This window comes from Ambystoma mexicanum, chromosome 11, assembly GCF_040938575.1.
Source record: "Ambystoma mexicanum isolate Mex_15411 chromosome 11, UKY_AmexF1_1, whole genome shotgun sequence".
Classification (NCBI taxonomy): Eukaryota; Metazoa; Chordata; class Amphibia; order Caudata; family Ambystomatidae; genus Ambystoma; species Ambystoma mexicanum.
The window spans coordinates 137,262,938-137,290,795 of NC_090934.1; the positions used below are offsets into that span (position 1 = coordinate 137,262,938).

At 43.9% G+C, this 27,858-nt stretch overlaps 1 protein-coding gene across 5 annotated transcripts in view; it reads right to left on the reverse strand.

Annotated features, from left to right (window-relative positions):
- INPP5B (inositol polyphosphate-5-phosphatase B) overlaps positions 1-27,858 on the reverse strand; it is a 1,358,813-nt gene that overhangs the window by 930,043 nt on the left and 400,912 nt on the right. For all 5 annotated transcript variants that reach the window (XM_069622659.1, XM_069622660.1, XM_069622658.1 and 2 more), the window contains one exon: positions 22,417-22,504. In XM_069622659.1, the coding sequence (XP_069478760.1) occupies positions 22,417-22,504 (88 nt within the window). The remainder of the gene's footprint in view (positions 1-22,416; positions 22,505-27,858) is intronic.

Here is a 27,858-nt window from a genome sequence, read left to right on the forward strand (position 1 = left end):
GTGAATACCCTCTCTCCTAAGACTCACTGCTGCCACCACTATCAACTTGGTGAAAACCCTCAGGCGGCTGTCAGCCCGAATGGCAGAACTCAAAACTAATAATGAGAACCGCCAATGGTGAACCTCAGGTACTTTCATGTGCCTATCCATCACAAGCATAGAAAGGTAGCCTCCTGAAGGTCCAATGACACCATCCAATCGTGGAGATGGGGGGCCTGAAGGATCTGTGAAAATGTGACATTTCGAACTTGTGCTTCCCGAGGAACTTGTTCAAGCATCCCAAGTCAAAAGTCCAAGATGGGTCTCAATCCTCCGTCCTTCTTGGGGATTGGTTCTATAGCACTTTTCTTTAGCAGTCTCAATATTTCCTTCAAATGTAACGGGTTCAGAACTTTGGATGAGTGGCTCTCCGGGGGATGATCCTGAGGCGTTTTTAAAAAGGGAAGGAAGTAACCCTGGGCTAATGTTTCTACCACCCACACATCTGAAGTATTACCTCGCCATTCTTTCAGATGCTGTGCGAGTCTGCCTCCCACTGGGGTCTTGAGGGCTATGGCCTCAGAGTGGTTTTGAGGTGGCTGAAGCAGCGGCTGATGGTAAGGTAGCTGTTGCTTGGGCAGACTTTGCACCTCTCCCTCGTCCACCATGAGGGAATCTTCTATGGCCCTTTTGACCAGCAAGTCCTCTCGCTCTTCCAACTGAGGAGTAGAAGCAAAATGAACTACCCCTCCAAGATGGTCCACTGGGGTGAGATGGCGTTGGGTGGCAGATAGCGGAAACAAAGGGATTTAGCTGCCACCTTCGTGGTCTGCAGCTTCTCCAGGCTTTTGTCAGCCTTTCTGCCAAACAAGTGGGTGCCGTCAAAGGGCATTTCAAAAAAGGTAGCAGGCGCTCCTGTTGAGGAGCCTAGACTGCATGTCCGGTGCAAAACCTGACTTCCACAACCAAGCAAATCTACGTATGACAGTGCTTGCCGCTACGGCTCTGCTGATGCATTCAGCTGAGTCCAGTCCTGATTTAAGAGACTCAGACATAGCCTCCTTACTGTCTCTTACAATATTCAGGAAGCTGTCTCTTTCTTCACCTTCGGGAATATGATCAGCCGCCATTGCTACACAGTCCCAGAGGGTGAATGTAAACTTTGCTAGGGCGCAAGTGGCGTTTGCAGACTTGAGGGCCATGCTCCCGGCAGAAAATACCTTTGAAACGCTTCTCATCCCTCTCTGATGGGTTGGTTGGGTACGCAGCCTGTTTAGAATAAAACAACGCTTCTTGAACCATCAGGCTCTCTGGTGTTGGGAGCTTAGATAAGTAGCAAGGAACGCTACTTGAACGTCTATATTTTTTGGTTAGGTTCTTATTAACCACAGGACTATATTCTGGAACTGCCCAAATTTGCCATAACCCTTTTTTGGAGGGCAACATGAAAGGAAGTATGGGGTCCTTCGGTGGACCTTTGCCAAGAATATCTGTCAGGTCGTCCTGCTCGAATGGTGGTGCAGGTATGCCCCATCCCAGGAAATCAATAACCCAAGTCATAAGCTGCCTATAAGAGGTATCATCATGGTCTGCCGGGTCTGGCTTGCCAAACTCAAGCTCGGGTGATGTGTCAATCCCACTAGCTGTTCGAAAAGTTTCATATACATCTTTTATCCTAGACTCTTCTGAGTTAAGAGCATTTGGAGTGCCAAACTCCAAACCAAAAGGAGGAGTGTTCTTGGCCGACACCTTGTGACTTGATTTGAAAATAATCCTTCCTTGGCAAAGATTTGTATGATTTTTTACTTCCTTTGTAATTACTGGTGTTTTTGAGGGAAAAGGCACCAATGGTGGCGATTGTTTCAACAGTAATGGCCCTGGTGCCGATGGCATCAATGGTCTAAACGCTAATGGAGTCAATGACTGATGATTTCTGCATGGATTTAGGTGTCGACTGAACTCTCGAAGGGCTTGAGACTCGACTTGATGGAGTCTTCGACAGTTTTTCATCATGTCGAGACCTCGACGGGGCTCAGGCCTGCATCCCGGGTTCAAGGGCACGCAGGATTTGGCCTTAGCTCCTTCTATGTCAGCTTTCGACAACAGCATGGCTTTTTTCTTTCTGTTTCAAGGGTGTCAGGGCCTCCTTCTCAAATATTTCAAGCATTTCCTGTCTCAATTCCTCCCAATGAGCTGTAGTGGAAGATTTGGTTGGACAGGTTATACTTCTCTTAGAGGAAGTTTCAGAAGAAGTAGAAGGCGATCTATAGCGCCTTTTCTTTAATTTCCTCGATGAGGACAAAGAATGGTGCGACCCACTTCTGGAGCGTGACGTTTCCTCAATCTTTTCCTTTGAGGAGAGACATCCCTCGACTCATCAGACGATCGTTTCTTCGACTGAGTCGTCGACAGAGATATAGTCAGGGGCCTACCCACCGCTAATTTCCCTTTAAACTCTTTCAGAGCCTTACCCGTCATGGACTGACAGGCCTCACAGTCCGTCATCCTATGCTCCACGCCAAGGCACCACAGGCACACTCAGTGAGGATCCGTGAGGGACATCTTTGCGCCGCTGTCGTTATTTGGACATTTTTTGAACCCGGTCTTCAGGGATGATGGAGCTTGAGACAAAGTAATTGTGCTCGACCGCAGTTCTGACAAGAACCGAAGCGTGCCGTATTCTTAAAAGCGTTCATGCTCATGGAAAAACGGAACTGATGCCAACGGGTGCTTCATGTGCTATATATACTGACAATGAAGTCGACCCTGGGATGGAAACCCCCGAGGGACATTGAGTCGACCACATGGACGTACAGAGCCCTCTGCCGAAAACATTTTTCGGAATCAGATAAAGCTGGAAGGATATCTATCTAAAGATGAGGAATACAGACACAATCCATATGAAATTATGGGAACATGGTCATCGGGCGTGGTGTTGCCCCTCGAATGGCATGGTCTCCCCACTACATCATCGATAAAGAATCCCACTCTGGTTGGGCAGGTAAGGAAACAAGGGTTGAGCCATCTTACGCGAGTACCCTCTGTTTCCAACCGAGTGGGATGCTAACAGGGAGCCCAGAGAAACCTCTCCCGAAGAGGAAGAAAAATAAGAAACGGGTTAGAAAAAAAACAGATTAAAAAAATGTGTACTGGAGAGAATACCAGTTATCGAGTCCCTGTAGTAAGCGTGAGTAAAGCTATTTGGGCTCAGTAAGCTACTGAAGTAAAGACTGTGCTGTACAGGCTAGCCTTCTTCCATCCACTTGGAAACCCATGGGATGTAAAGAAATAAGTTGAGTACATGGTAAAACAGAAAAACATCCCTTGGCCATACTTGATATTAACATTTTCGGGAAATATTTCTCGGTATTAGTTGGAGTGATACCCGATTGTCCTATATCTTTAGTTTTGGGTAAAGTTCCCTGGTTTGCTGAATGGATTTTCTGAGTGGCACAGATGAAATGAAGGAAAATATCAATAATCACGTAAGGGAGTAAGATTCTTTGCACTCCCCTCAGAGTTCATGGACTCTGGAAGAGTTTTTTTCCACAATGATCCAGTCTGCGACTGGAAAACTGGTGGACCTGCTAGGAATGCGGCGAGGTCGGATGAAGGAGAGGAATAGGAACCTGGACTTGGAGGTCAGGTCTTTATGGAAAGGGTATGTGAAGAATCTTACAGATCCCTCACTGGAACTATGCCTAAAGTCTCCTCCCAGGTGGCAAGGGAAAGGCAGACACTTCCTGATCCTGTCCTTGGGGGTGGTGTACTGTAGGAGGAGCACCTGGGAGGAAACAAGGCTCAGGGTGGCGAGAAGATCCTGTGTGAAAAATCCTTCAAGTTATTTCAGGATAAACACCTTCCTTACTCTCAAAGGTACAATGTAAAAGGATATAGGAAAATTGCCTTAAATCAGATGTCTTCCTCTCTAATAAATTCTAAAGATCCATCTTTGAATAATTGTAAGGGGAATAAATCTAGCCTTAAATCAAAGCCCACACTTAAAAGCACTGACTTTGTTGTTAGGGACTACAAGTCCCTAACTACAGTACTACGAGTACTGGGACGGGGATGAGGTTAGGATATTAAGCCTAGTAGCCCACCCCGAAGGAACCTGGGAGGCATAAAAGGCCCCCTCAGGTGCAGGCTATGTGACAGGTGCAGGCTATGAGAAGGAGCTGGAACTGTGACTGGAGTGCGTGTAATAGTAGCAGAGGAAGAAAGAAGGACGCATGGTGTTGGCAAACCAAGCAGAAGTGGGAGAACAAGAGGGATGCCGGAACGTGTATGCAGCAGATTTCACCTGCTTATTCTCAGAGGGTCCTGTTCCCCCAAGCTCTGAAGTGCAGAGGCTGCGCAGCAGAAGATGTGCAGAGGGGCCATCTTTTCCCATGTGAGCCTGACTACAGTGGTTGCTGTGCAGGAAATGTGTCAGAGAACGAGGTGAGGAGCTGTGGGAGAGTCTCAGGAGCGAGAGAGGCTCCTTGAATAAGTGGCTGGACCAGAGACAACTGAGGAGAGGAAAGGTGTCGGTCCCTGTGAAGCCAGAAGCAGTAGAAGTGGAGCCCGAAGTCGTGGAAGTTGAACAACCCGCAGAAGAAGGATCACTGAAGCCGGTGAGTTAAACCCGGCAATCTGATTCCTTTTGCAGTCTAAACTACACTCGTGTAGAAGTAGAAGCGAGCTGAAGTGGTTTGTTGCATTTCCCACAAAAGGAACAATGGAAAGTAGCACTTGCATATATTGGAAAGGTCTATAATACTCGCATGAAAGCAAATGCTACCATAAGGCATTGTTAAGCCCTTAAACGTTATGAAGAAGTGGTTGCATGCCTCTCATTAAGCAGAACAAACATTATGAAACCCATTGTGTATAGGTGCATTATAAATACCATGTAAATAAAATAGTGGTATCTGTCACAGCTGACGCGTGTTTCGACCTGGGGTTGTCCTCAAGACAACTTCTTTCATCAGTCAGTTTCCCGATTGTCGGCTGTGACAGATACCACTATTAAAACGAGATCACACAAATTGCACTGTTTTTGAAGGCATATCATTTTTTAAAGCTATTTTACGACACCAATGACCATTGTCATAGCGCTGCATATCAGCATTTAACTTTATCCTTCCTGTAAACCTCTAGGAGAGTTAGGAGTACCTCCTAATGTTGATACTGCTGCAAATGGCACACACATAGACTAGGAGACCAGCGCATCCTTCCTAGGTTACACCCCAACCTTTACGTATTTGTATAAAAGAGTGTTGAATTGTCGGTGGGAGGAACTTTCCTGGATTTTCTGGCGGAAATGTGTCTGTTTGGGATCTGTCACCCGCAGGACTGTGGCTGCTAAATAAAGGATTTCAAACATGACTGAACCGAAATTAAAGTTCAGTATTTCTTTTTCACATGGGGATCCTCTCCTGCTGCTTCCCTTGCACCCTGGATGTTAAATGGCAACAGTTCCAGCTGCTGCTTCAAGGACTACACTCTAAAAACTATTTACAGAAATACCTTTGGTTGTTTTCTTAAGTCAGCATCTTCTGTTTGGGATCCGCTGACTATGAAGGCTTGCTCAATTCATCCATTGATTTAGGGCTCCCATGTAACTCATCCAAAACAAACAAACATTCCCTGCAGCTGATGTCAGCACTCATGTCTACAATCTTCCATTTAGGGACTCAGTGAGTGTAACTAATTCATTGGACTGCCTTTCGGGAACAGGGTCTTCTGATCCCTCTTGGGTCAAAATGGTGTCCAGGGTACCATATAAAGACCTTCGATTCACCTCTTTTGGAAAACATTGGTACATTGTTCCCTATGGGCCCATGGCCTTTACATTGCCACTTGAGGAGGCAACTATGTTTCTAAGGCCTATGTTTCTTTCGAAAAGTATAGTTTGACTTCTGGGAATTATTTGAACATTCAATGGTCCTGTGCGACCACTTTCTTTATATTTAACCATAATCCCTAAAGTTGCTTTAAATGTGTACTGGGACGGATCTAGCAAGCTCATCACTACTTCTCGGGGTCGGGGGGAGCTCACCTCATGTGGCCAGGGAAAGGCTGACGCTACACGACTCTGTACCTGGGGGTCGCTATCTGATGGAGGACAACCCTTGGGGAGGTGAGGTGCACCGTCTGCGTCAGAACAGGCCTTTACCTGCACTCCTTGGTAACACCCATTTACTTTTCCCCCATTCTTGTATGGCATATTGTGGTGTGGATAAAGAATCTCCACTATTTACTGAACACTGACCTTATGTACATCCCTCCCCGATTAATACCACTGAAACAACAAGTACAAGAACTTATGTACATTTCCCCCCTTTTATAACACAGAGGAGGAAGAGGGATGGAGTAATGAAGATCACTAGAAGCGGCAACACAAGCTGCGTTCTAGTCATTGGAAGATGTTAACAGGTGCCAGGACATTCAAATATGGAACACCTGAAGAGAATGAGATTCAGCCCTTGCGATGCTGGTTGGGTCATGGGAGGAAAGCAAGCTGCAGACCGGAGCGAAGAAGATGGAGAGGACAGTGTTGAAGGAGGTCAGGCTGAAGTGTGTGCACCATGTTGCCTTCCCGAACAGCAGGAGCTACCGAGCAAAGGAGGAGGCCAGGAGGAACCAGAAGCAGACAAGTGCACGCTCCCAGGCAGCAGACAGACAATGGAGGAAACAGTGAGACGTGAGGGACGCCAAAGCTGCCAGAGAAGACCGGTAAGCCCAAAGAAGGAGATTGAGATAGCAGGGGACTTCAGGGCGCGCGCCTTTAGTAAAGAGAAAAAACTTGCACAAGGGAGCTGGGATATTTAACACAGTTGAAGAGGGGTTGGTGGCCCGACATATGAAAGATGAACAAATACTTACCAACTGAAACGTTCTTTCGACTGGATGTTCCTCCAACGTATTCCTCATCTTTGATATACGTTTCGCCAGCTTCGCTGCTTTGGAAAAATGTTCTTGGCAGAGGTCGCTGTGCACAATGTCGTGGCGTCGATGTCACTTGAGGGCTGCCGTAGCGTGTTGACGTCCCCAGTAGTACAAGTAGCTCGTGTCGCGCCCGTTGGCTTCAGTTCCGTTTTTTCGTTTCATTATTCGAGGAACTATTCAGCGTACCCCGGCCTGCAAGCTCTCCAAAAAACGCAAAGTGTAAGTCACATAAGTTTTACAGTGGGGTAGGTTGGGAGGGGCGATGAGGAATATGTGGGAGGAATATCCAGTCGAAAGAACATTACAGTTGGTAAGTTACTTGTTCTACGAATGGATTGGGTCCTCCCACGTATTCCTCGTCTTTGATAGTCTCCCAAAGCAGTGGCCATTTGGAGGAGGTAGTACTATTGACTTATCATGAATGGAATGAAGGACAGCCTTAGCAAAAAGGCCTTCCTGAGATGAGGAGGAGTCTAAGCAGTGGTGCTTAACAAAAGGTATGCATTGACGCCCAAGTTGCAGCTGAGCAAATGTCAATCACTCGGACACCCCTTTGAAGAGCCGCGGAAGTAGCCATACCCCTCGTGGAATGGGCTCGAAGCCCTTCCAGCATGTCTTTTCCAGCAAGTCTGTAACACTCTCCAATAGACAGTGAAATTCACCGGGAAATCGTTTGTTTAGTCACTGCTAGTCCTAATTTAGGACCAGTATAACCTACACAAAGTTGGTCATCACAGTGAAATTTCATCATCATTATTGTAAAAACTCAGTGCCCTTTTTGGGTCTAGTCTATACAATCTCTCTTCCTCTTTGCCCAAATGAGGAGGAGGGTAGAAAGTTGGGAGTGTTATTTTTTGTGACAAATGAAAATCAGAAACGACTTTCGGCAAGAAAGATGGTTTAACTCTCAGGACTACTTTATCCTTATGAAAGGTAGTATAAGGAGGTTTACATGGAAGAGCCTGCAAGTCACTTACCCTGCGGGCTGATGTTAGCGCTACAAGAAGAGCAGTTTTAAGTGTTAATAGCCTCAATTGGCAGGTATGTAAGGGCTCGAAGGGTACACATGTTAGAAACTTTAATACAAGGTTTAAATGCCAAGCTGGGACATGAAATGGTATTGGGGGATACACATTAGTGAGTTCAGGAACGAGACAATCAATGGCATTTTGAAATAAGAAACCTCCTCAGAGGAGCGCTTAAAAGATAAAAAGCACCACCAGGTATCCCTTAATTGTACCAATCTGGAGCCCCAGATTAGCCGGGTGTAGTAAAAAAGAAAGCAGCATAGGTGTGCCACATAAGAATGGATCCACATTCTTATCCCTGCAACAGTTACTGAACTTATTCCAACGACACCGGTACAAGGATTTTTACGTCGTCAGGGTCGGACCCAATCCTTAAATCTCAGCCTCTCAGAAACCATGCATGAAGGCTGAGTGTCTTGACCTCTGGGTGGAGAACCCAAACTTCCTCTTGCAAGAGAATATCCTCACTTTGTGGAAGACGTATTGGAGGGCAGATGGACATGTCCAGAAGGTTAAGGTACCACGTCCTCCTGGCCGAATCTGGAGCAATTAGGATCATGGTCTTCCCAAACTTTCTCAACCTCCTGATTACATGAGGAATCACAGGGACTGGAGGAATGCGTACAGAAGTGGAAATTCCCAGTCCACCATGAACGCGTCTCCTAGAGCTGAAATTCCCTTGAGCAGTACTGATCGCACTTCCGGTTGGTAGCGGTTGCGGACAGATCCACTTAAGGGGTTCCCCAAAGGGTAAAGGTATCCTGAAGGACTTCCCAAGCTAGCTCCAACTCGTGGGAGACTGCTCTGCCTGCTTAGTGCATCCCTCGCCTGTTCTGCTCTCCGGCTAGGTGAACTGCCGACAGAGATTCCTCCTTGAATTGCTGAGAACCAGAGTTGCATTGACTCTCTGCACAGTGGTAGGGACCTCTCTTGTTGAGGTAGTACATGGCCACTGTGTTGTCCGTCATTATCAGGACATTCTTTCCCCGTACAGAAGGCAGGAAGGCCTCCAGCGCTCGTCTGATTGTCCTCAGCTCCAAAAGGTTGATGTCTAGTTTGGTCTTCGATGGAGACCAATGACCGCTGATTAACAGTCCATTGGTGTGGGCTCCCCACCCCGTGAGTGAGGCGTCCGTTACTACAATTATCTCCGGCCATGGTTGCCAAAAAGATTGTCCCTTGAGAACGTTGTCTTCGCAAGTCCACCACATCAGGTCCTGAGCAACTCTGCTCAGAACTTGCAGAAGATCCAACATGCTCCCTGAAAATGTGGACCACTGGGTCCTGAGGGCCCATTGAAGGGATCTCATTCTCAATCTGATCTCTAGCACCAGAAAAATGCAGGATGCCATGAAGCCGAGCAAATCGAAGGCCGGGAGATGTTGGGCATTCTGGAATTTTGCTACCATCTGCTGAATGTGTTGAGCTCTCACTTCAGGGGGCGAGGCTTTCCCCGAGGAAGTGTCCAAGACTGTTCTGATGAACTGGAGTCTTTGGAATGGTATCATATGGGACTTCTTGTAATTGAGGGAGAAGCCCGGTCTGTGGAGGGAGCGGCAGGTGATACTGAGATGTTCCAGAGACTGTTTGGGAGAACGTGCACTGATCAGCCAATCGTCCAGGTAGGGGTAGACGTGAATCCCCCCTCTCCTGAGGCTTGCTGCCACTAACGCCATCAGTTTGGTGAAAACCCTCAGGCGGAGGTCAGCTCGAATGGCAGAACTCGAAAACTGATAATGAGAACCTCAAACCTCCGGAATTTTCTGTGATTTAGATGGATTGGCACATGAACGTAAGCATCCTGAAGGTCCAGTGATAACAACCAGTCTTGGAGTTGGAGAGCCTGAAGGATCTGAGAAAGGGTAACCATCTTGAACTTGTCCTTCCTGAGGAACTTGTTCAAGTTTCTTAAGCCCAGGATGGGTCTCAGTCCTCCGTCCTTCTTGGGAATGAGAAAATAGGGGGGAGTACCAATCCTTGTTCCTCTCCGCTACAGGCACATGCTCTATTGCACCTTTCTCTAGCAGGGTTAAGATTTTCTGCACAAGGAGCGGATCTGGAATTTTGACAGAGCTGGCTCCCGGTGGATGATCCAGAGGCCTTTTTAGAAAAGGAAGTCAGCAACCTTGGGATACTGTTTCCAGTGCCCAAGCATCTGAAATAATGCCCTGCCATTCGTTCAGATGCTGAGAGAGTCTGCCTCCCACCGGGGTCTCGTGGGTCAAGGCCTCAGAGTGGCTTAGAGGCGGCTGGAGCAGCGGCTGAGGGTAAAGATGCCACTGCCGAGGCTGCTTTTGCACCCTTACATCGTCCACCGCAAGGGAATCTTCTTTGTACCCTTTGCACGGCCTGTACTCTTCCTCTACCAACTGAGGAATAGTATTGAAAAGGACAAGCTTTCCAGGAAGATGAGCCTGGATAAGGTTGCTGAAAGGAGGCGCTAAGAGACTTAGCTGACGCTTTGGAGGTCTGCAGCTTCTCTAAACTCTCCTCTGCCTTGTTGCCGAACAACCTTGAGCCGTCGAAGGGCATGTTGAGCAGTCTGGCCTGCACGTCCAGTGCAAACCCCGACTTTCTCAACCACGCAAAAAGTGCTGTCAGCAGTATCCAGTCCTGATTGGAGACATTCTACCATCGCCTCCTTGCCATCCTTAACTTAATTCAGAATGCCATCCCTTTCTTAGCCTTCTGGAATATGTTCAGCCGCCATACTAACAGTCCCACAGGGTATGAAGTAAACCTGGCCAGAGTACAGGTGGCATTAGTGAACTTTAGGGCCATACTGCCCGAGGTAAATACTTTGCGTGCCCATGCGTCCACTCTTATCATCTACCAGACTGAATACCAAACTCTCAGGCGTAGGGTGTTTGCTGAGATAGTCCTGGTCCACTGAATGATGGTCTATATTTCCTAGGGAAATGCCTGTTGACAGCAGGACCAGACTCTGGGGCTACCGAGTTAGCTACCACCCTCCTATGAAGTGCCTTGTGAAAAGGCAAGACAGGGTCTTTTTGGGGACCTTGGTCCAGGATGTCCGTCATGTTATCCTGTTTGAAATTTGGTGAAGCCCTACTCCAGTCCATGTACTCAGTGACCCTGTTCATCAGATTTATATAACCTGAATCAGCATGGTTTGATGGGTCAGGTTTACCAAACACCAACTCTGGGGATGTACCCAGACCACTGGCAGAGTGGAGGGAGTCACAGAGATCGGTCAACTTATACTCAGGATCAATTAGCTCTTCAGGCACTTTTCTAGTGCCAAACCTCACTCCTATTGGAGAAACATCCTTATCTGAGCGCTATCCTCCTCATAAATGGAGGACATTGACTTAAAAAAGTCCTTCTTCGGTACATGTTTGAATTTCTTTTTCTTGTACCGTTAAATGCTTCGATGGAATTGAAGACAGACGAGGGCATCAAAGGCGTCTTCGAGAAATGTCTCAATTTCAGAGTCAACGCAAATGGTGTTGGTGGCGTCGACAAAATTGTAGAAGGCTTCGATGTTATTTGTTTCTTCGCCGGTATCCGAGGTGGTGTCGATTCACCAGTCGATGCATTCGACACCTTTTCGTTGGGTTGAGCGTGTCGAGCCTACGTTTTACTACTCTTTTTGCTCGAAGTAGTTTCTGACCTTCCTGTGTCATCCAACGGAGCGACCGGGGTCTGGGTCTTGCGAGATTCTTGAGGGGGTCGAGGCCGTGTTCTCAAAGATCTGCATCATCTCTTGCCTAAAGGCATTCCATTAACTGGGAGAATCCGACCTAGTCGGACATCGTATAACCTCAGGAGAGGTACCCGATGACGAAGAGGGAGACCTGTGGCGTCTCTTTTTGGCCTTCTTGGAAGAAGACGATGAGGATTGTCTGGATCTGCTCCTCGATCGGGACCTCTTCGAATGTCTATGCCGAGTAGAGTCCTGGGACTCCACTGACTTTAGATTTCTTTGAAGAAACCTTCAAAGCTTCCCTCCCCACTGCTAATTTACCTTTGCGTTCACAGAGAGCTTTCTCAGTCATAGACTGACAGGACCCGCAGTCTTCGGTTCGGTGACTTGAACCCAAACACCAAAAGCAGTTACGGTGAGGAGCAGTCATCAACATTATCGCCCCGCAGTAGTGACGTTTCTTAAAACTCGACTTTGGGGTCGAAGAAGAAGACATTTTTTCAGAAGAAAAATTGAAGTGTGCTGTTACCTCAAAGTGAAGCTATCGGAAAAACGGAACTGAAGCCAACGGGCGCGGCTCATGCTACTTATAATAATGGTGACGTTGACGTGCTACAGCAGCCCTCGAGGGACATGACGCCACTACATCATGTACAGTGCCCTCTGCCAAGAAAACCTTTTCAAAGCAGCGATGCTGGCGAAACGTATATCAAAGATGAGGAATACGTCGGATGACAAAATCCATTCGAAATAATTACCTGGATACTGAAGCAAGTAAATGCTAATGAAGAATGTAAACCTGGGATTTGCACTAGAGATTTGAGAGCAAAAATCCCTGGCAGGAGAGTAAACCTGGTACTTAGTGAGTCTGGGACATGCACGCAAATAGCGAAATAAAACCCTGGTGAGTAAATCAGGGATTGGAGAAACGAGGTAGAGACCCCCAGTAAGTACTGAGAAAACAGGGGAAGAAACCCCACTTTTTTAAATTGTGAACCAAAAAGGAAGAAGCATGCCCCTTTTCCGAAAAGGCATCAGGGGTCCAGATAAAGAACTGTAAAGTGTTCTGTAAATGAAGAAAACTCAAGGGAAGAGTCATCCCCTTTGGGATTGTGGAATATATGATATTCTAAGGAAAGGGAAGGCCCTTCTCCACTGAAACCTTATTCATTTTACTTTTTTTCTACACCTTAGAGACTTTTATATTTGGATTTTTGGAAGGAAGCTGCAGGTGTTCAGCTAAGATACATTTCCCATTTCACGTTACATTGAGTTGAGCGTGTGAGGGTCAGTTTAGGATTTTGGACACAGGACAGAGAACTCTTTATGCTTTAGACATCCTGACACAGCCGTTCCTTAGTTTGTTGAGGCAGGGAAACCATGCTTAAGAGTCAGGGATAGGTAGGATTTCACCAACCCTTCTTTTTTTTGATAATAAAAGTCTTTGATAAAAATCGAAATTGCCAACGAGGCAAGATTGATAGATCTGCGCCAAAAATGCATAGAGGAATGGGAAAGATTAGGGAGATTGGGTTACACAGAGTACACCCAGAAACTGCACCGGGATTTAGACAAACCAGGGAGATTGCAAGCATGGCTATGCAGGCACGAGGAACCCAGGGACATGATCAATAGTATAGCACAGGAAGATGGGACAGAGGTTAGAATGCAGAGGGAAATTAATAGCGTATTTGCCATATTCTACCAATCCTTGTACTCAAGGGACATCGAGGACATCCTGCGCCAGATAGACCTGCCACAGCTAGAAAGGGAGCAATCGGCCGCACTGGACGGGCCGCTGACACTGGCCGAAATTAAAATAGTGATAGCCGACCATCCGACCGCCAAAACACCGGGACTGGAAGGCCTCCCAGGCAAATTTTACAAGATCTACGCAGAGGCATTAGCGCCAATACTATTGGAGGTATAGACAGAAGTATACGAGGTGGGAACATTGCCCAGCAGCTTGCGGGACTCCACTAAAGTACCTATACTCAAACCAGAGAAGCCCCTGCAAGACTTTGCCGCTCTCTATGATGAACCAGGACAGCAAAATACTGGTGGTTGTACTGGCAAATAGACTCAGGACAGTGATAGGTGACCTGATCCACACGGACCAGAATGGGTACGTCCCGGGGCGCTGAACCTCAAGAATCTACGAAGATTACATCATGTAATAGACAGCATAAACTACTGGCAGGAAGTCTGCACGGTGGCCTCCCTAGATGCAGCTAAGGCCCTTGACTCGGTCCGGTGGGACTGGCTCCTGAATGCTTTGGAGCGATTTGGGGTTGGCAACAACCAAGATGAGGTGGGTGAAACGGATGTTTACAGCACCTAAAACGAGGGTGAGAACAGGGAAAACAATATCACAGGCCTGAGAGGTACAGAAGGGCACCAAACAGGGTTGCGCACTGTCGCCAATGCTATATATTCTGGCGCTGGAGCAGTTGGCGGCCTTCCTTAGAGAAGACTACGCAGATTCAGGGATAGAACTAGACGGGGCGGTACACATCTCCCTATATGCGAATGCCGTACTAATGTATGTCAACCACCCTGAAGATAACCTACCGCATTTGCTTGACGTTGTAGACCAGTTTGCCAAACTGTCAGGAATTAGAGTAAACAGAGAATAATCTAGCCTATTCCTGTTGGGAGAGCTAGCTAAGGTACCACTGCCGAACTTAGGACTGAAGTAGGCGGAGGAGTCCTTATACCTGGGAGTAAACGTGTGGCACAACCCTACCTCTACCCACACAGATAACACCCTTACCACTTCACCAACGTTCCCTTTAATATACCAAGATGTTTCTTTAGGCGATTAGATGCAATGGCAAGAGAGCTCCGGTGGGCAACGGGGAGAAACAAAATCGCCCTTAGCACGTTGCAGAAGGACAAGGGTGGGGTGGGATGAGAGTGCCCTCCTTTGAATTATACTAGCTGGCCATACAGCTGCAGCTTGTGGCAAACTGGCTTGGGATGAAGCCACGCTAGACACCCAGCTCCTGCAGCCCATGCTGAAACATTATTACATGAAAGTGATGCGTTGTACGCAGGAAATAAAGCTACCAAGACCCTCCGGGTTATTGAAACTCGGGAGAGACTTGTGGAAAAGGACCAAGACTTGCGGGGACCCCGGACCCATACTCCAGAAAGGTATCCAGTTAAATTTTCAAATGTAATATTTTCTAAAGTTAATATTTCGAAAATATTATTTTGAAAAAACATTATCTCGAAAACATTTTCTTCTAAAATATAATACTACGAAATACAATGTATGAGAACATTAAATAATTTATTGAACAGTAAAGTAAAAAATGTATTGAATTGAACTGTTATTTTTTTTCACAGCTAGATGGTGCAATTGTATAACCTGTTGTAACGTATCTTAATAATATTGCTTTTGACAACGTAGTTCATTGCGTAACCTTACGTATGCGTTACGTGTGCGTAAGCGCCATTTTGGAAGTCCGTTCGTTACCATCGGGTGTATTCGCTGCTGCTCTTCCCATTTCTCTTATTTTTCTTTTTATCAGATTTTTGTTTTGGTTTCCCCGCGGTTTTGGGATTGCATTTTTGGATTACTGGAATGCATTATGGATTTACTCCTTGGATTGTTTTTTTTTTTCCATATTTTTTCGCTTGGTTTCTTTTTTTATGGACTGCAGATTACACTTTTTTACCCTGGAATGGACTATGGATTCTCCTCGTGGAATGGTTCTGAATGCATTTTTCTACATTTTGGACGCTTCCTGGATTAATTTTATTGACTTTGGAAACTGACATTGGCATTGTTTCTTATGGATTTTTGGTTACTTTGGATGTTTCATGGATTAACGCGGATTTTCGAAATGGTGAGTATATTAACACTTTAGATTATATGTTATTGCTTCTAAAAAGTCATATGCATCTTGTGTTTCAAAATGGTTTACTATACTTTGGATTCGTTGTTCATAGTCTCTATATTTTTTCTTTTTCAAATGTGCATTTTCCAGTGAAATTGTTTGTGATAACCTAAATTCTTGTGCTGATTGTTCTGTAATTAAGTCTCTTAAGAAATACCATAGTGTCGGGTTGTTGATTTTAAATTTTCTGTTTACTCTGTTGTGCCACCCTTACAGCATATTGTTTGTTTTCGCTCCATCTTCAATTACTGCATCGTAACAGTTCCACCACAATATTTGATATTTTGGTCTCCTTCTTGTACCATTCCTTGTTAATGGCCCCAACCATGCGCTTTCCATGTAATCTAGCAAATCTGTTGTATGCTCTTCATTTTTTTGTAGTATTCTGTGTCCATTAAATGTTCATAAAATGTAATCACTTCTTCTTTCACAAATGCCAAAGCAAACAATTTTTTTATATTGTGCTGGAAATCGCCATCCTCTATGTATTTTGTGCGTAGGCCTAGTTTTTGTAGTTTTCTCCATATGCCTTGTGTAAAGTGGAAAAATCAACCTTGTATGCATGAGTCTTTATATACTCCTTTGAATGCTCTTATTTGGGCTAGTTCGTAGTCCATTACTATTGTGGTAGGCATTTTTTCAGGAATAGCTTTAATTTTTTAAAATATTATTCTGTATATTTCCTCTGTCTTCTTTGACATTAAAACGAAAATTAGTGGACTTTGGTTAATTGATTCATGTACACTGTAAAATTGTTGAAATGGTTGTGGGCAGGTTTTAAATGTGGCGTCACTTTGCCAAATCTCACAATTTCCAAGTTGTCTTAAATTACTGTTCGTTGTGAAAATTAGTATTTTTTCCTCTTTTGTTTGTATTGTCATGTTGTGAAAATCTTCACTGTTGTCTGTTTTTCTAAACATCTCTGGTATGCATATTTCCTTGTATCCTGTTGGTGCTATTGGTAGATTTTCTTTTTGTTGTTTTTTACAGTTCAAGGAACGTTGTATGTTTTTCAGCTGGCATTTGTGCTGCTACATGCAATGGTATTTTGGTACATGTGCGAGCTATTACAGACCCGCTGGCCTCACTCGGGTTTTCCATAGCCTTTTTTTTTAGTTCATTCATTGTTCTTTTTACCAGTATTGTCGTTCTGTCCGGTAAATGGTTATTTTCACCATTTTTTTTTATCATTGTATTTTCAGTAATCACTCTCCCTGCACACTTAGTTTTGTGGTATTCAGTGCACTACCAATACATTTGGTCTTTTCTTACTAATTCTCTGTTATATACGTAGCCCTCATGTATTAATTGTTCTCCTCCTCTCTGTGACTTCACATATTCGATTTCGTTGCTCATTTTATATCTACAATAACGAAAACAATGTTTTATTTTTTTGCTATGTACTACAGATTACTTTTATTATACATTTCAATCCTTTCTATATTTTTATTAAATATTACGTATATATATGTCACATAGCTTCAGTGTACTTTTCATTTTCTCTGACCTTCGTTTCTGTCATGTAATGACAGTTTGATAGCAACCGTCATCTGTTTGTCAACATTCATTTAAGGTGCTTTACTCTTGGCTTTTACTCGCTCGTTTAACCCTTAGTATCCTTATTTTATGTGTTTTCCGTCACTCACAATACGTATTATTTGTGTGATTGTTGCGGAGGGTGCAAGGGTTACATGTGTAGTAAGGGGGTTGGTGAGAACCCCCCACCCCATGACGTTATTTTTTAGACAAGTTAACATTGATATCTTGGCATTGGGTTATCGAATCTTTTTTCAAAATGATTTTTTTCGAATAAATGACCATTGCAATTATAAGTATGTAATGTCGACATATTTACATTCAAAATGTTTTTTTTTCTCGAAAAAATTGATTTTCAGTGAAATGTTTTCAGTAATATCACTATAAACCCTCCAGAAATATACCCATAGTGGGACTCAGAGAAAGGACCAGACTCAGAAAACTATTTAGAAAGCACGGAGAGTAAAGGCATTGCCACGGTGGGTGACCTAATGACGGAAAAGAAGCTGTTGGAGTTTTTTCGACCCTGGTCAGCGAATATGGACTGCATGAGGGACAATAAAGATTTTCCATAATAACTTACTAGAAAGTCTTAATTCTATTAAAGACTCGGAGGCGAGCATTATGCTTCTCTTTCTTGTATTCGACAATAAAGAAAAAGCTCGGCAGCAAGATATTTGTGCACCAAATGTGAATGTGCCATGAGTAATGTGCACAAAACAGGAACAGGTGCACCAAATATATATAATAAGCATAGCAATATAACAGTAATATAACAGTAACATCATAACATAAAAGATAAGAGTCTCTGAAGGAACTACATTTCTCAGGGAGCTTAGTTCCAGTTCATTTAGAGGCCATCAACACGTGACCTAGTCCACCAATAGTAGTTCAGATCTCCTGCATAAACAGTCCTAAACATGATGACACTTCCTCTTTCTTTGCTGCTCACAGCAAGAGATAAGTACTTCATGTTTAGCACTGCTTATGTCATGATTTTATAATTTAAAGATAACGTTGCAAAATTTCATAATATATGTTTACTGCATGGTTATAGACTTATACAAATATTACTTTCAATATATATTTTTTTTTTAAATAATAATAATAATTTGTACTTTTATGTTGAGCTCCGACGCCAGTCCTCTGGCCTCGGAGACCGCTTAATGTGAAGCTCTGCTTCACGCGGTCACATCTGATCAGGAGCGGATCCCTCGGCGGACTCGCGCCGGCTTCCCCGCAGCTTTGTTGTGCTCCTGAAGCACTGCGAGTAGGTAACCCCTTCCCATCAACGCTCTTACCCCGAGGAGGAAATCAGGGGAAATAGACCCTCAAGCCCAGAGGGATATGGACAGGGCTCGGAAGAAGAAGATCATAGTAAGAACGTCTACGACGCTGATCTTTCCCACTCCTCTTCAGATGAGGAATTTCATTTAGAGGATTCAAAACCCTCTGCGTCAGGGATTGCGGCAGACCCCATCCCTAAAGACACAACCGGGAACAAACCTTCTACTGAAGGTATGTTTACCCCGGAAGACTTAATACACCCCAGGTCCACCGACTGGGAACCATCTTCCAAGACATCGAATTACATCCACCTTAGGCTGTGCAAGCCACTCGATAAAGAAGTTCGGGCCAGACTACGTGCTGAATGTCCACGACCAGACATTGCGGATAAAGTAGCTCTGACTCCAGAGCTTGATTCTAAAATGATTACCTTTCTAGGTAAAAACGTTAAAGACCCCAGGAAGGGCATTGATTGCGCCTGGAAGGCCTGCCAGGATAAAGTACTGGACATAGCAGGTCCACTAGCAAAAATCTCCGATCTTGCGAATGCAGCCATCACCTCATCGGACCCTATCGACCCAGTGATACTGTCCGGTTGGGTCCAGAGGGCTATTTGCCTCTTGGGCAACGCCAGTTGCGCCATCTCAATAGAGCGACGGAAAGGCATCCTATACAAAATAGATGCCAAATTAACCAAACTGGCAGACACAGAATCCGGCCCAACTGCGCAAGGCCAGCTTTTCGGAGATCCTTTTATGAAGGAGATGACAAAATTCGTCGGGACATTCACGGCGTTGGACAAAGCACACGCTTCAATAAAAAGTGTATTTGCAACCAAGGTTTTCTCCAGGGCCGGACGAGGAAGAGGTTGCTCTTCCAGCCGTTACTTCTTCGACAAGAGACTTCAACAATCCAGAGGCCAGCATAATTCCTGGCAAGAACGCCCCAACACTTTCTTCCCCTCGAGAGGTCGTGGAAGAGGGCGTACCTGGAGGAGAGCGGCTAGATACCCAGCCCAACAACAACCTACAGGTCAGTGTACTGATAACTGCGCCAGTGCCACTAACACCTATAGGAGGGAAGTTAAGGATGCTTGGGATACCTTATCGGGAGACGCCTGGGTAAGGGACACAGCTCGGGGTCTACGCCTACAGTTTTTCATGCAGCCCATTCAGACATGTCGCCCCACTCCCATAGTAATGTCTCTATCAGATCAAACCACCTTAGAGAGCAAAATACTCAGTCTCCATCAGAAGCAAGCGATTCCCCCCTGCGCAAGTCAGGGAGGCTTCTTCAGTCCCATATTTCCTTCAGAGACTCATACCTTTTATTTTATGATGTTCCTGTTATATTACTGTTAAATTGCTATGCTTATTATATATATTTGGTGCACCTGTTCCTGTTTTCTGCACATTACTCATGGCACATTCACATTTGGTGCACAAATATCTTGCTGCTGAGCTTTTTCTTTATTGGCGAATAAAAGAAAGAGAAGCATAATGGGAGCCTCCGGTCTTGACATAGAATTCCTGCCACACTTAGAGGTGGTAGGTAGGATGGATAAACGATGGCCGGGAGCAAGAGGCGAAGTAGACTCCAGCACCCCACTAGACACATTGTATAGCATATCAGAAGGGGGACACACGGTATACAGAATATATGACCTATCACTGGGGGAGTTAGACACAGGGGAACTGGCTGTGCGCAGTAAATGGGAGCAAGACGTGGGAAGAGCCTTCACATACACGGATGGGCAGGGCACTGCTGTATATCAAAACAGTCTCTAGAAATGCCAGATTCAAACTTACTCAAACATATGTGACACACAGGGCATACCTCACCCCACGCAAGAGGTCTCGCCTTTTTAAGAATAGGGAATAGGCATGTCCAAAATGCACCCAGGAGGGCGCGGGCATGATGCACATGTTCTGTGATCGTGGGTTTCTGGGAAAGGGTGGCAGACAAGGTAAAGAGATGGGTGATCCAGATGCAAGCATGACCCCCGGAGTTCTGCCTGCTCAGGCTGGTCCCAAGGAAGGGGAAGCCCACCTCTCAAAAATGAAAGATCTGATATGTGTATTTTTTGTAATTGCTTTTTAATTTGCTTTAATTGTGTTATAATTTTTACAAAAAGTTGAGTTAACGTGAGTTAACACTCTCAAATGATGACCATTACGACCTCAGCGTAACTTCTTTATGAGAGACCAAGTTTCTCTATAAAGATCGCCACTGCCAGTGAGTGTCCAGTTCGTTTTTTCACCGCCCATGAGCTGCGTCCACCATCCTGTGTGCTTGCAGTTTTCAGTATTTTCATTAGATAAGTCTGTCTTCTTCCTTGTGTGCGCAGTAAATGTCTTACTGTCTCTACCGCTTTTGTCTTACAAAAGCGGCACTCATTGGATGTCACGTCATCTCTGATTGCCCTTATTGCGTTTGTTTTCATCAAATTTAACCTGGCTCTCAGGAAGGTACGGCTCAGCTTTCTAACTGGGAAATTGTTTCAGATAGCCTCTCACCTCATAGTTTTTTGCAGCCTTATACCTTGAGGCCGCTTCTTGTGATTTTATCCAATCTAATTCCATCAGTTTCTTTGCAACCTTGTTAGGGTTTCTTAGGAGTATGTCTTCAGACAGTGCTACTTCGTCCAGCAGGTTGCTGTTATCCACCGCCCATGTTGCAAGCATTTTGTTTTTACCTCCGTCCAGTTCTTTTTTTTTTTAGGGATTCAAAGATCTTAGGGCTGTTTGCCATGATTAGTTTCCTGTACAACATCATGCTGTTTCTTGCCACTGTGCCCTTCAAAGATGTTAAGCACAATGGTTAGGGCTATCGGTACCGATTGTGCGAGGCCCAGCACTCGTCTCCAAAACAAGCCTTCTAGATTGTCCCAAGTTGGATAAGGGAAAAATGGCCCTACTTCCTGTCCACCATCTTGGCCTGCTGTGCCAGAGCCTTCATTTTCCCTCTCAAAGCCTCTTGCATGGGTAGTTCGGTGTTGATGTTGCTCATTATCACGCCAAGGTATTTAAAGCTTTTTACGTTTTTGAGTTTTTCATCCTCAACATACCATTTTTCCTTTCCCATTATTCTGGTTGACCTTTCAAACAACATTATTTTTTTCTGTTCAATTCCAGGATATGTGTATTAGCAAAGAGAAGGATAGCGATGGCCTGGAAATCAACCGAAGGGCCTAGTATAGAGGCTTGGTGGGCAGACCTGAAATATTGGTCACTGGCAGAGACTGCAGGGTGGCACTACAGAATGGAGCATACGAGGGAACGGACGGATTGGAAGCCTGGAAAGAAATGACGCAGGTAATAGGTACTGGGGACCCCTGAATGGGAACCATGGCACCACAACATAAACATATTGGAATCATTGGTGCATAATGAACACTACAAGACAGTGGCTAAGACAACATCAGGAACAGGCGCCGTGGAGGCTGTCAAGAGTCTGGATTAATAGGGATGATGGAACGTAGCATCCACCACAAATATATGTAGCAGATCCAATGTCACAAAGGAGAACATAATGTTTGTTTGCTTTCTTTTTTCCTTCTTCTGTATGTTATATGTTTGTTGGGAAACGCAATAATTTCTTTTTTTTAAAACACAGAAATTGGCGCTGTGTCCGAGTACTGCTCTTGATCCCTCACTGTACTGTCCTGTGTAATCTGTAGTTAAATCATATGCGCATCTTCATTATATGAGCTTTATGTTTTTGCAGATATATTGTGTGGACCTTCCCTTATCGTTTCAAAAACCATTTACTGTACCTTTAAACTACTTGAAGCCGTGAATGCTCATTCAATTCTGCCACTTGGAGAGTCACGAAGGCATTGTGGGTGGGGCAGAGAGAGACACCCCACCATTAAAATATTGGTTGATGAAAGCACACAGAACCGTGAGAGGCCCACTGGCCGCACCCATCAGATTGCGTGGGGAGTAAAGTATGCCAGCCACATGGTCATTTACCTAGCTGCTCTTTCTACCATCATCTCTAAATTATATGGCATGGTTTATAACTGCCCCAGATGGACCTCTGTCCATGCTGTAGGTTAAGAGAACTGACAAGCTCCTACCTGTGGTTGGAATTTGAATGAGTTTGTTCATCCTTCAGGTTCACTTGTACCTTACTGTTCGGTTGGTAATCTTTTGTAGGAAGGACACCTAGAAGGAAACAACATTGTAAGCACTCCATGCATAGCAGCAGGTTTTTAATAAATATAGTCAGCGGCCAGACATTAAAAAAAGAGACTGGTGGTGCTCTGATCTTGGGGCCTTTGGGAGTAGAGATGTAAGGGCCTTACTATCTGTTTTTGGGCAATCTTCTTTGGCTACTCACCTGATGGGCAGACATTACTCAACAATGAGAGACGTGAAGCCAACAGTCACTCATAATTAGGGTTTATAATAACTCTGTCCCGGAAGTAATATTACAGCCAGGCATACAACGCATCACATCTGCTTCAATGATATTCATTTATGTGATACCCCAACGACCTGCACAGAAGTATCACATGATCAGGTTTAAGAATGCATGTTGCTGATAACAGAAAATAATGGCCATTTAGGCAGCTCAATTGTGCATGTTTTCTTTGATTATTTTACAAGTATGGCAGAGGTTTCCTTCATGGTACTGAAACCTAGTTGCTTTTTCCGCTCCTTCCCCTTTGCCTCTTTCACACTTTCCTTCATCCAGGTACTCCTAGGTGCACAGCCAGCTATACACATTTTTAGTTCACTTTTTATTAATGAGAAACGAAAAAGAAAACAGTCAACATCTATAAAGGGACAGCTGCGATTATACGAGAGCACATGGCGGGTAGAATTCTGCAAACCTCTTTATTTCTAAACCTAGCAGTAAGGCAACAGAGGAATGCCCTCTACCCGCAAGTGATAAATGACAGTAGTTCAGGAGAGAGACAGACTATTTTTACAGGGCACAAACAGGTACTGTGCTTTTTGCCCACTAGGTCAATGCATCTTAAAAACAAGAGGGACTGCTCAGTAACCACCATAATGGACCCTTTCCACAGGGGCATTGCCATGTCTTCATTTACCAAGAATATCTTACCAAGGCCAGGTTTGATGAAGGATGGAGGAACCCTCAACAGGAGATTTGCCCTAAAACTTAGTGCTCTGCGGTCAAAACCCAGAGAATCACTATCTCTCTGGAGTATATCCCAGGCTGGAGTAGAAGCCTGAGAAATCAAACACATTGGAGTCTGGCATAATGGGGCAAAAAGCCAAAGGAAGCTTGACCTGCACACAGGCCATGACTAGGGGGACAGTCCCTTGAACCCTTGCACCCCCTTCAAAAAACATGATCCATATTGTTAAACAGCCTTCATGTGCCCCTCTGTCCCTTTTTGTTCATCTCTTTTAAAATCACCAAACATTCTGACAGCTGCCAATGGCCCAGACATGCTGGAATCAAATCGATCTTTCGGAGGACCCCACTTCAACTGCCAGGAAGACAAAGAGCCATCTGGAGCCAAACCTTGATAATGGTGGGGTCAAGTTCACAGCCGACAAAATAGGCCTCGTCAGCAAGATCAAAAGTCTGAAACCGGGTGTTAGAGACGCCCTGCAGTCTGTACATGCTGGAATGAAGGTCCATTTTCAGGATTCCCTGGGTCTTCCTGACGAACTTGGAGACAAAGTTTAGGATCTTAGGTTTCAGTTGAGTGATGAGCAGACTCTTGGGAGGACGCTGCCAATGAGCAATGCCCTCTACTTCTTAGACCGGGTCCATTAGCATGTAATGGTTCCAGTAAAGCCCCAGGTGGGAAAAAAGGACATGCTCAGGGGTGGAGGGATGGTGTGAATGATAAGCAATGGGTTAAACGTAGATGTTGCCAAGGGTACAAAAGACTTTGCCTCTGAGAGGTGCATAGGAGGTCAGGGCATGCTGGTGGACAATGTAAGCTACACTTCCGTGCTGACCCAAACTGACAGGCAGACTAGGTTTCACACGCTCTTTCACAAGCAGCTTGGGCGGCAGCGGACAGACCACAGCAAAGGTTTGCAAGAACCAGGGGGCATCAATGAACACCTTTTTGGGGCCACAATACCAGCTGGTCAGATCAGTGACTGCAGGGTTGGAATCATATAAGGCATACCCCACATCTTCCACAGGCCTTTGTGGGCCCTCAACATAACTCTGTCCCCCTGAGGGCTTATGCCTGCCAGTGAAGAGTTCCACCAGGCAAGCAGGCCTAGGTCCCAGGCATGGAGGTGTCCCAATTGGCAAAGAGAGAGTCAGGCCTGTTTATGCCAGCAGGCTGGACCCAGGAATGCTACATGATCGTGTTCACAGATGCGTTCAAATGCAGACTCAAGGTGTTAAAGGCCATGGACATTGTCAGATGGAGATTGGAATAACTTCAAAGTATGAATCTCCTTTTCAGTCATCTACCTGCCTCAGCACCTCTTGTATCCTTCAATTTTATATTGTTATGTGATAATGTTTTTATTATTTCGTATTTAAATAAAGTGCCTTGCAAGGTAGTTATCTTCATAACAGTTGTGGACAGGTAAAAAAGACAAATATAATCATGAACATCTAACAAGTCTAGAATTTCTTGTAAGCTGCAAAAGCTTCTTGCGCAAAATATACATGCACATATGCAATACGGCTCACGCAATCAAGCTTTTTAAAATGCTAGTTTTCAAAAAATCCACAAGGATGAGTTACTAATTAATGGTTGTGCACCTTCTTAATCAATATGCAGTTTGGAATACATCAATTAGTACAATCTTTCTCATCAGGAATGTGTTTTCCCTTGTTGCTAAAAAAGATCAATTATTCAAATACATTTTCAACCAGGTGACACGTGTCAGACGCCAAAAAGCACCTTTAAAACTATGATAAAAACTAGAGATGAACTCTTAATGAGAAATATGAACTCTAGAAAGGATTTGTTTTAATCTATAAATAAATATTGGAAATGTAATCTGCTTCAAATGGACCCAACTCATTGGTGTCCGATTTTCAAGGAACGTACATCCTTCAGTATCCAATTTATTGATAAGTAGGTATATGAAGCAAATTACGGAGCACCATAATTAAGCAATGTATTAAACCTACTTCAAGTAATGGTACTATTTCTGGATATTGTCCTGCCAAGTAGGGTATTTATTCATAAATCTCTCCAAAATGCAACGTGCAATGCTACTTTTGTGAACAGTTTTTAACACAGAAATATAAATGAAAAATAACTTTATTCTTGTATATTGTACTGCAGCCTATATTAAATGGTGCTCTTTATGTTTACTAGAAGTGCAGGTTTCAATATTATTAGAAACAGAATAGAACACTATTGTACCCTTTTACAGCGCTTCTTCATCTCAGCTCATTTATGTGCCTGGCTTTGTTCAACCTTTCCTAATGCATCACAAGAGGCTTTGCAGCCCAGTTCTAGTAATTTGGTGTGTTCACCACAAATGGAAAAGCAGATATTGCATTTCTATATAAAAAAACCTGTAAAGTTGATTGACATAAAACGAACGTACTTTCGAAAAGGGGGAGCTAAATAGATGTCCAGTTATCCAAAGTTTATATGTCAGTTATCCACCAATGAAGCTTGACAGCTCGAATCATTATTGGGGACATTCATTTTACAAATGCTGCATACAGAATTACCTTCTTTTCTCTCTTCGAGTTAACAACATAATTCTTAATGAACTATGGTAGTGCTAGGGACCAGCAATGTAACATTTGTTGTTGTATTTGCTAGTAAATTTGTCGTTGTATTTGCTAGTAATCGTACCCAATATATTCATCTCATACTCGGAAAATCCAATGTTCATATTTAGAGGGCAAAATCATTGCTACCTTTTGTTAAGGGCTCCAAGTGGTCTCCATTCAGTTATTGATAAGCGAGGTTCATTGGTGTTCCTAATCAGAGCTGTGCTCTTTCAAAATCGGTATTAATTTCAACGGTTCAAGGTCTTTTTTCCCCTTTCAATAACTATTTGAGACCAACCTCCATGTTAAATTCAAAAATGTAATTTTAGTGTTAGCATGTTAATGATGAAAATAATCATAGGAGAGTCACTTTTAAATGTGTTCACAACCATCTTATTATACAGTGCTCAATTAATAATTGCAGTTTCCAATAAGCATGTATACTCCAATTTCATCGTTTAAATCTATAGTGATGAAACCTACCCATTATACAACAAGCCAAAAACAAAATCCAGATTTTTGTGAGTATAATTACTGGAGAATAATACATATACATATTATCTCTATCAGAATTAATAATGTTTTAAACAAATGATCAGGGACTTGCCTTTACATAAATCATTCATGTTATTTGATCTCCTTGTAGATTAGATGTCTTGATGGATTTACTGTGATTTAACTGAAAAATAAATTATTTGCGGGGGCTCACCTTCCTAAGCTCCCCGTTTCCCCATGTTTTAAGCCCCACAACCCTATCCCCTCCTGTTTTAACCCCTTACCGCCACATATATATTTTTTAAAAGTTGGTATTTTCTCCCAAAAAAACATCCGGTAAAAAATGCCTTGAATAAAAAGATTTCGGTAAAATCACTGGATTTTTGATGATCAACAAGATGTTTTTTACATTATAATTACATAATTGATCAATAGATATAACCAATAATGGTGATGTGCATATTTCCAAAATATCAGTTCTTATCAAAGTTATTCCTGTCCAATGCACGAGGAAACACTAAACGTTTTGCTTCATACTTTTATATTAACATGAATTCTTTATTTTCTGCATTAGTTTACCAGTGACGCATACACTGTAGATCCAGTTTGTGTCTCTTCTCGTAAGTGAAAGTCAATACCAATGATCCTATTTTTACAATGTTTTCAGTCTTTGTACATATTAATAATTTGTCAATGGTTGGCAGACTTCCTGATGTTGCTACGTGGCCTTCTTTTCAGATAGCTCTGCCCTTAAACGTCTTATTACATACATGGAAACCAAAGTACATAACTTGAGTTGTTTGGCATTTGATAAATCTATTGCTCTTATTTTTCTTCTATCTAGGAGAGAAAATGATTTTGTTTTGTTTCTTTTAATTGGATTATTTTCTTCAGGATGCATATAGTTTGGAGTGAAAATGTATACTTTTTCGATTAAAGTATATTCAGCTTTGCATCACTAACATTTTTCGTTTCTTTATCCTGCATTAATTGTGGCAACAAGGAATGATGAGTGACCAAGTGGTGTCCTGATGGTTGCTATAAACCTTGATTCAAAAGAAAGTTAAACCCATCTGTCCTCAACTATAATGGGTTTCCCTACCAAAACAAAAGAAACCCGGGTGCTCGTCAGGAAGTCTGTGAAAGTCCAAATCAAAAAGGCACTATCCCAGTCAAAAGGCTCATACCCTATTCCTGTCACTACAATAAACAATAATAAAGTTCAGGTTCTGATCATGATCCATGAGAATGACTCCCTTCTCCTGGATGTAAAGTGTCTCAAAGACGCCAAGTCATTTTAAAGTAAAAGTTCCATCAAAGTTCCAAGCTTTTCGTA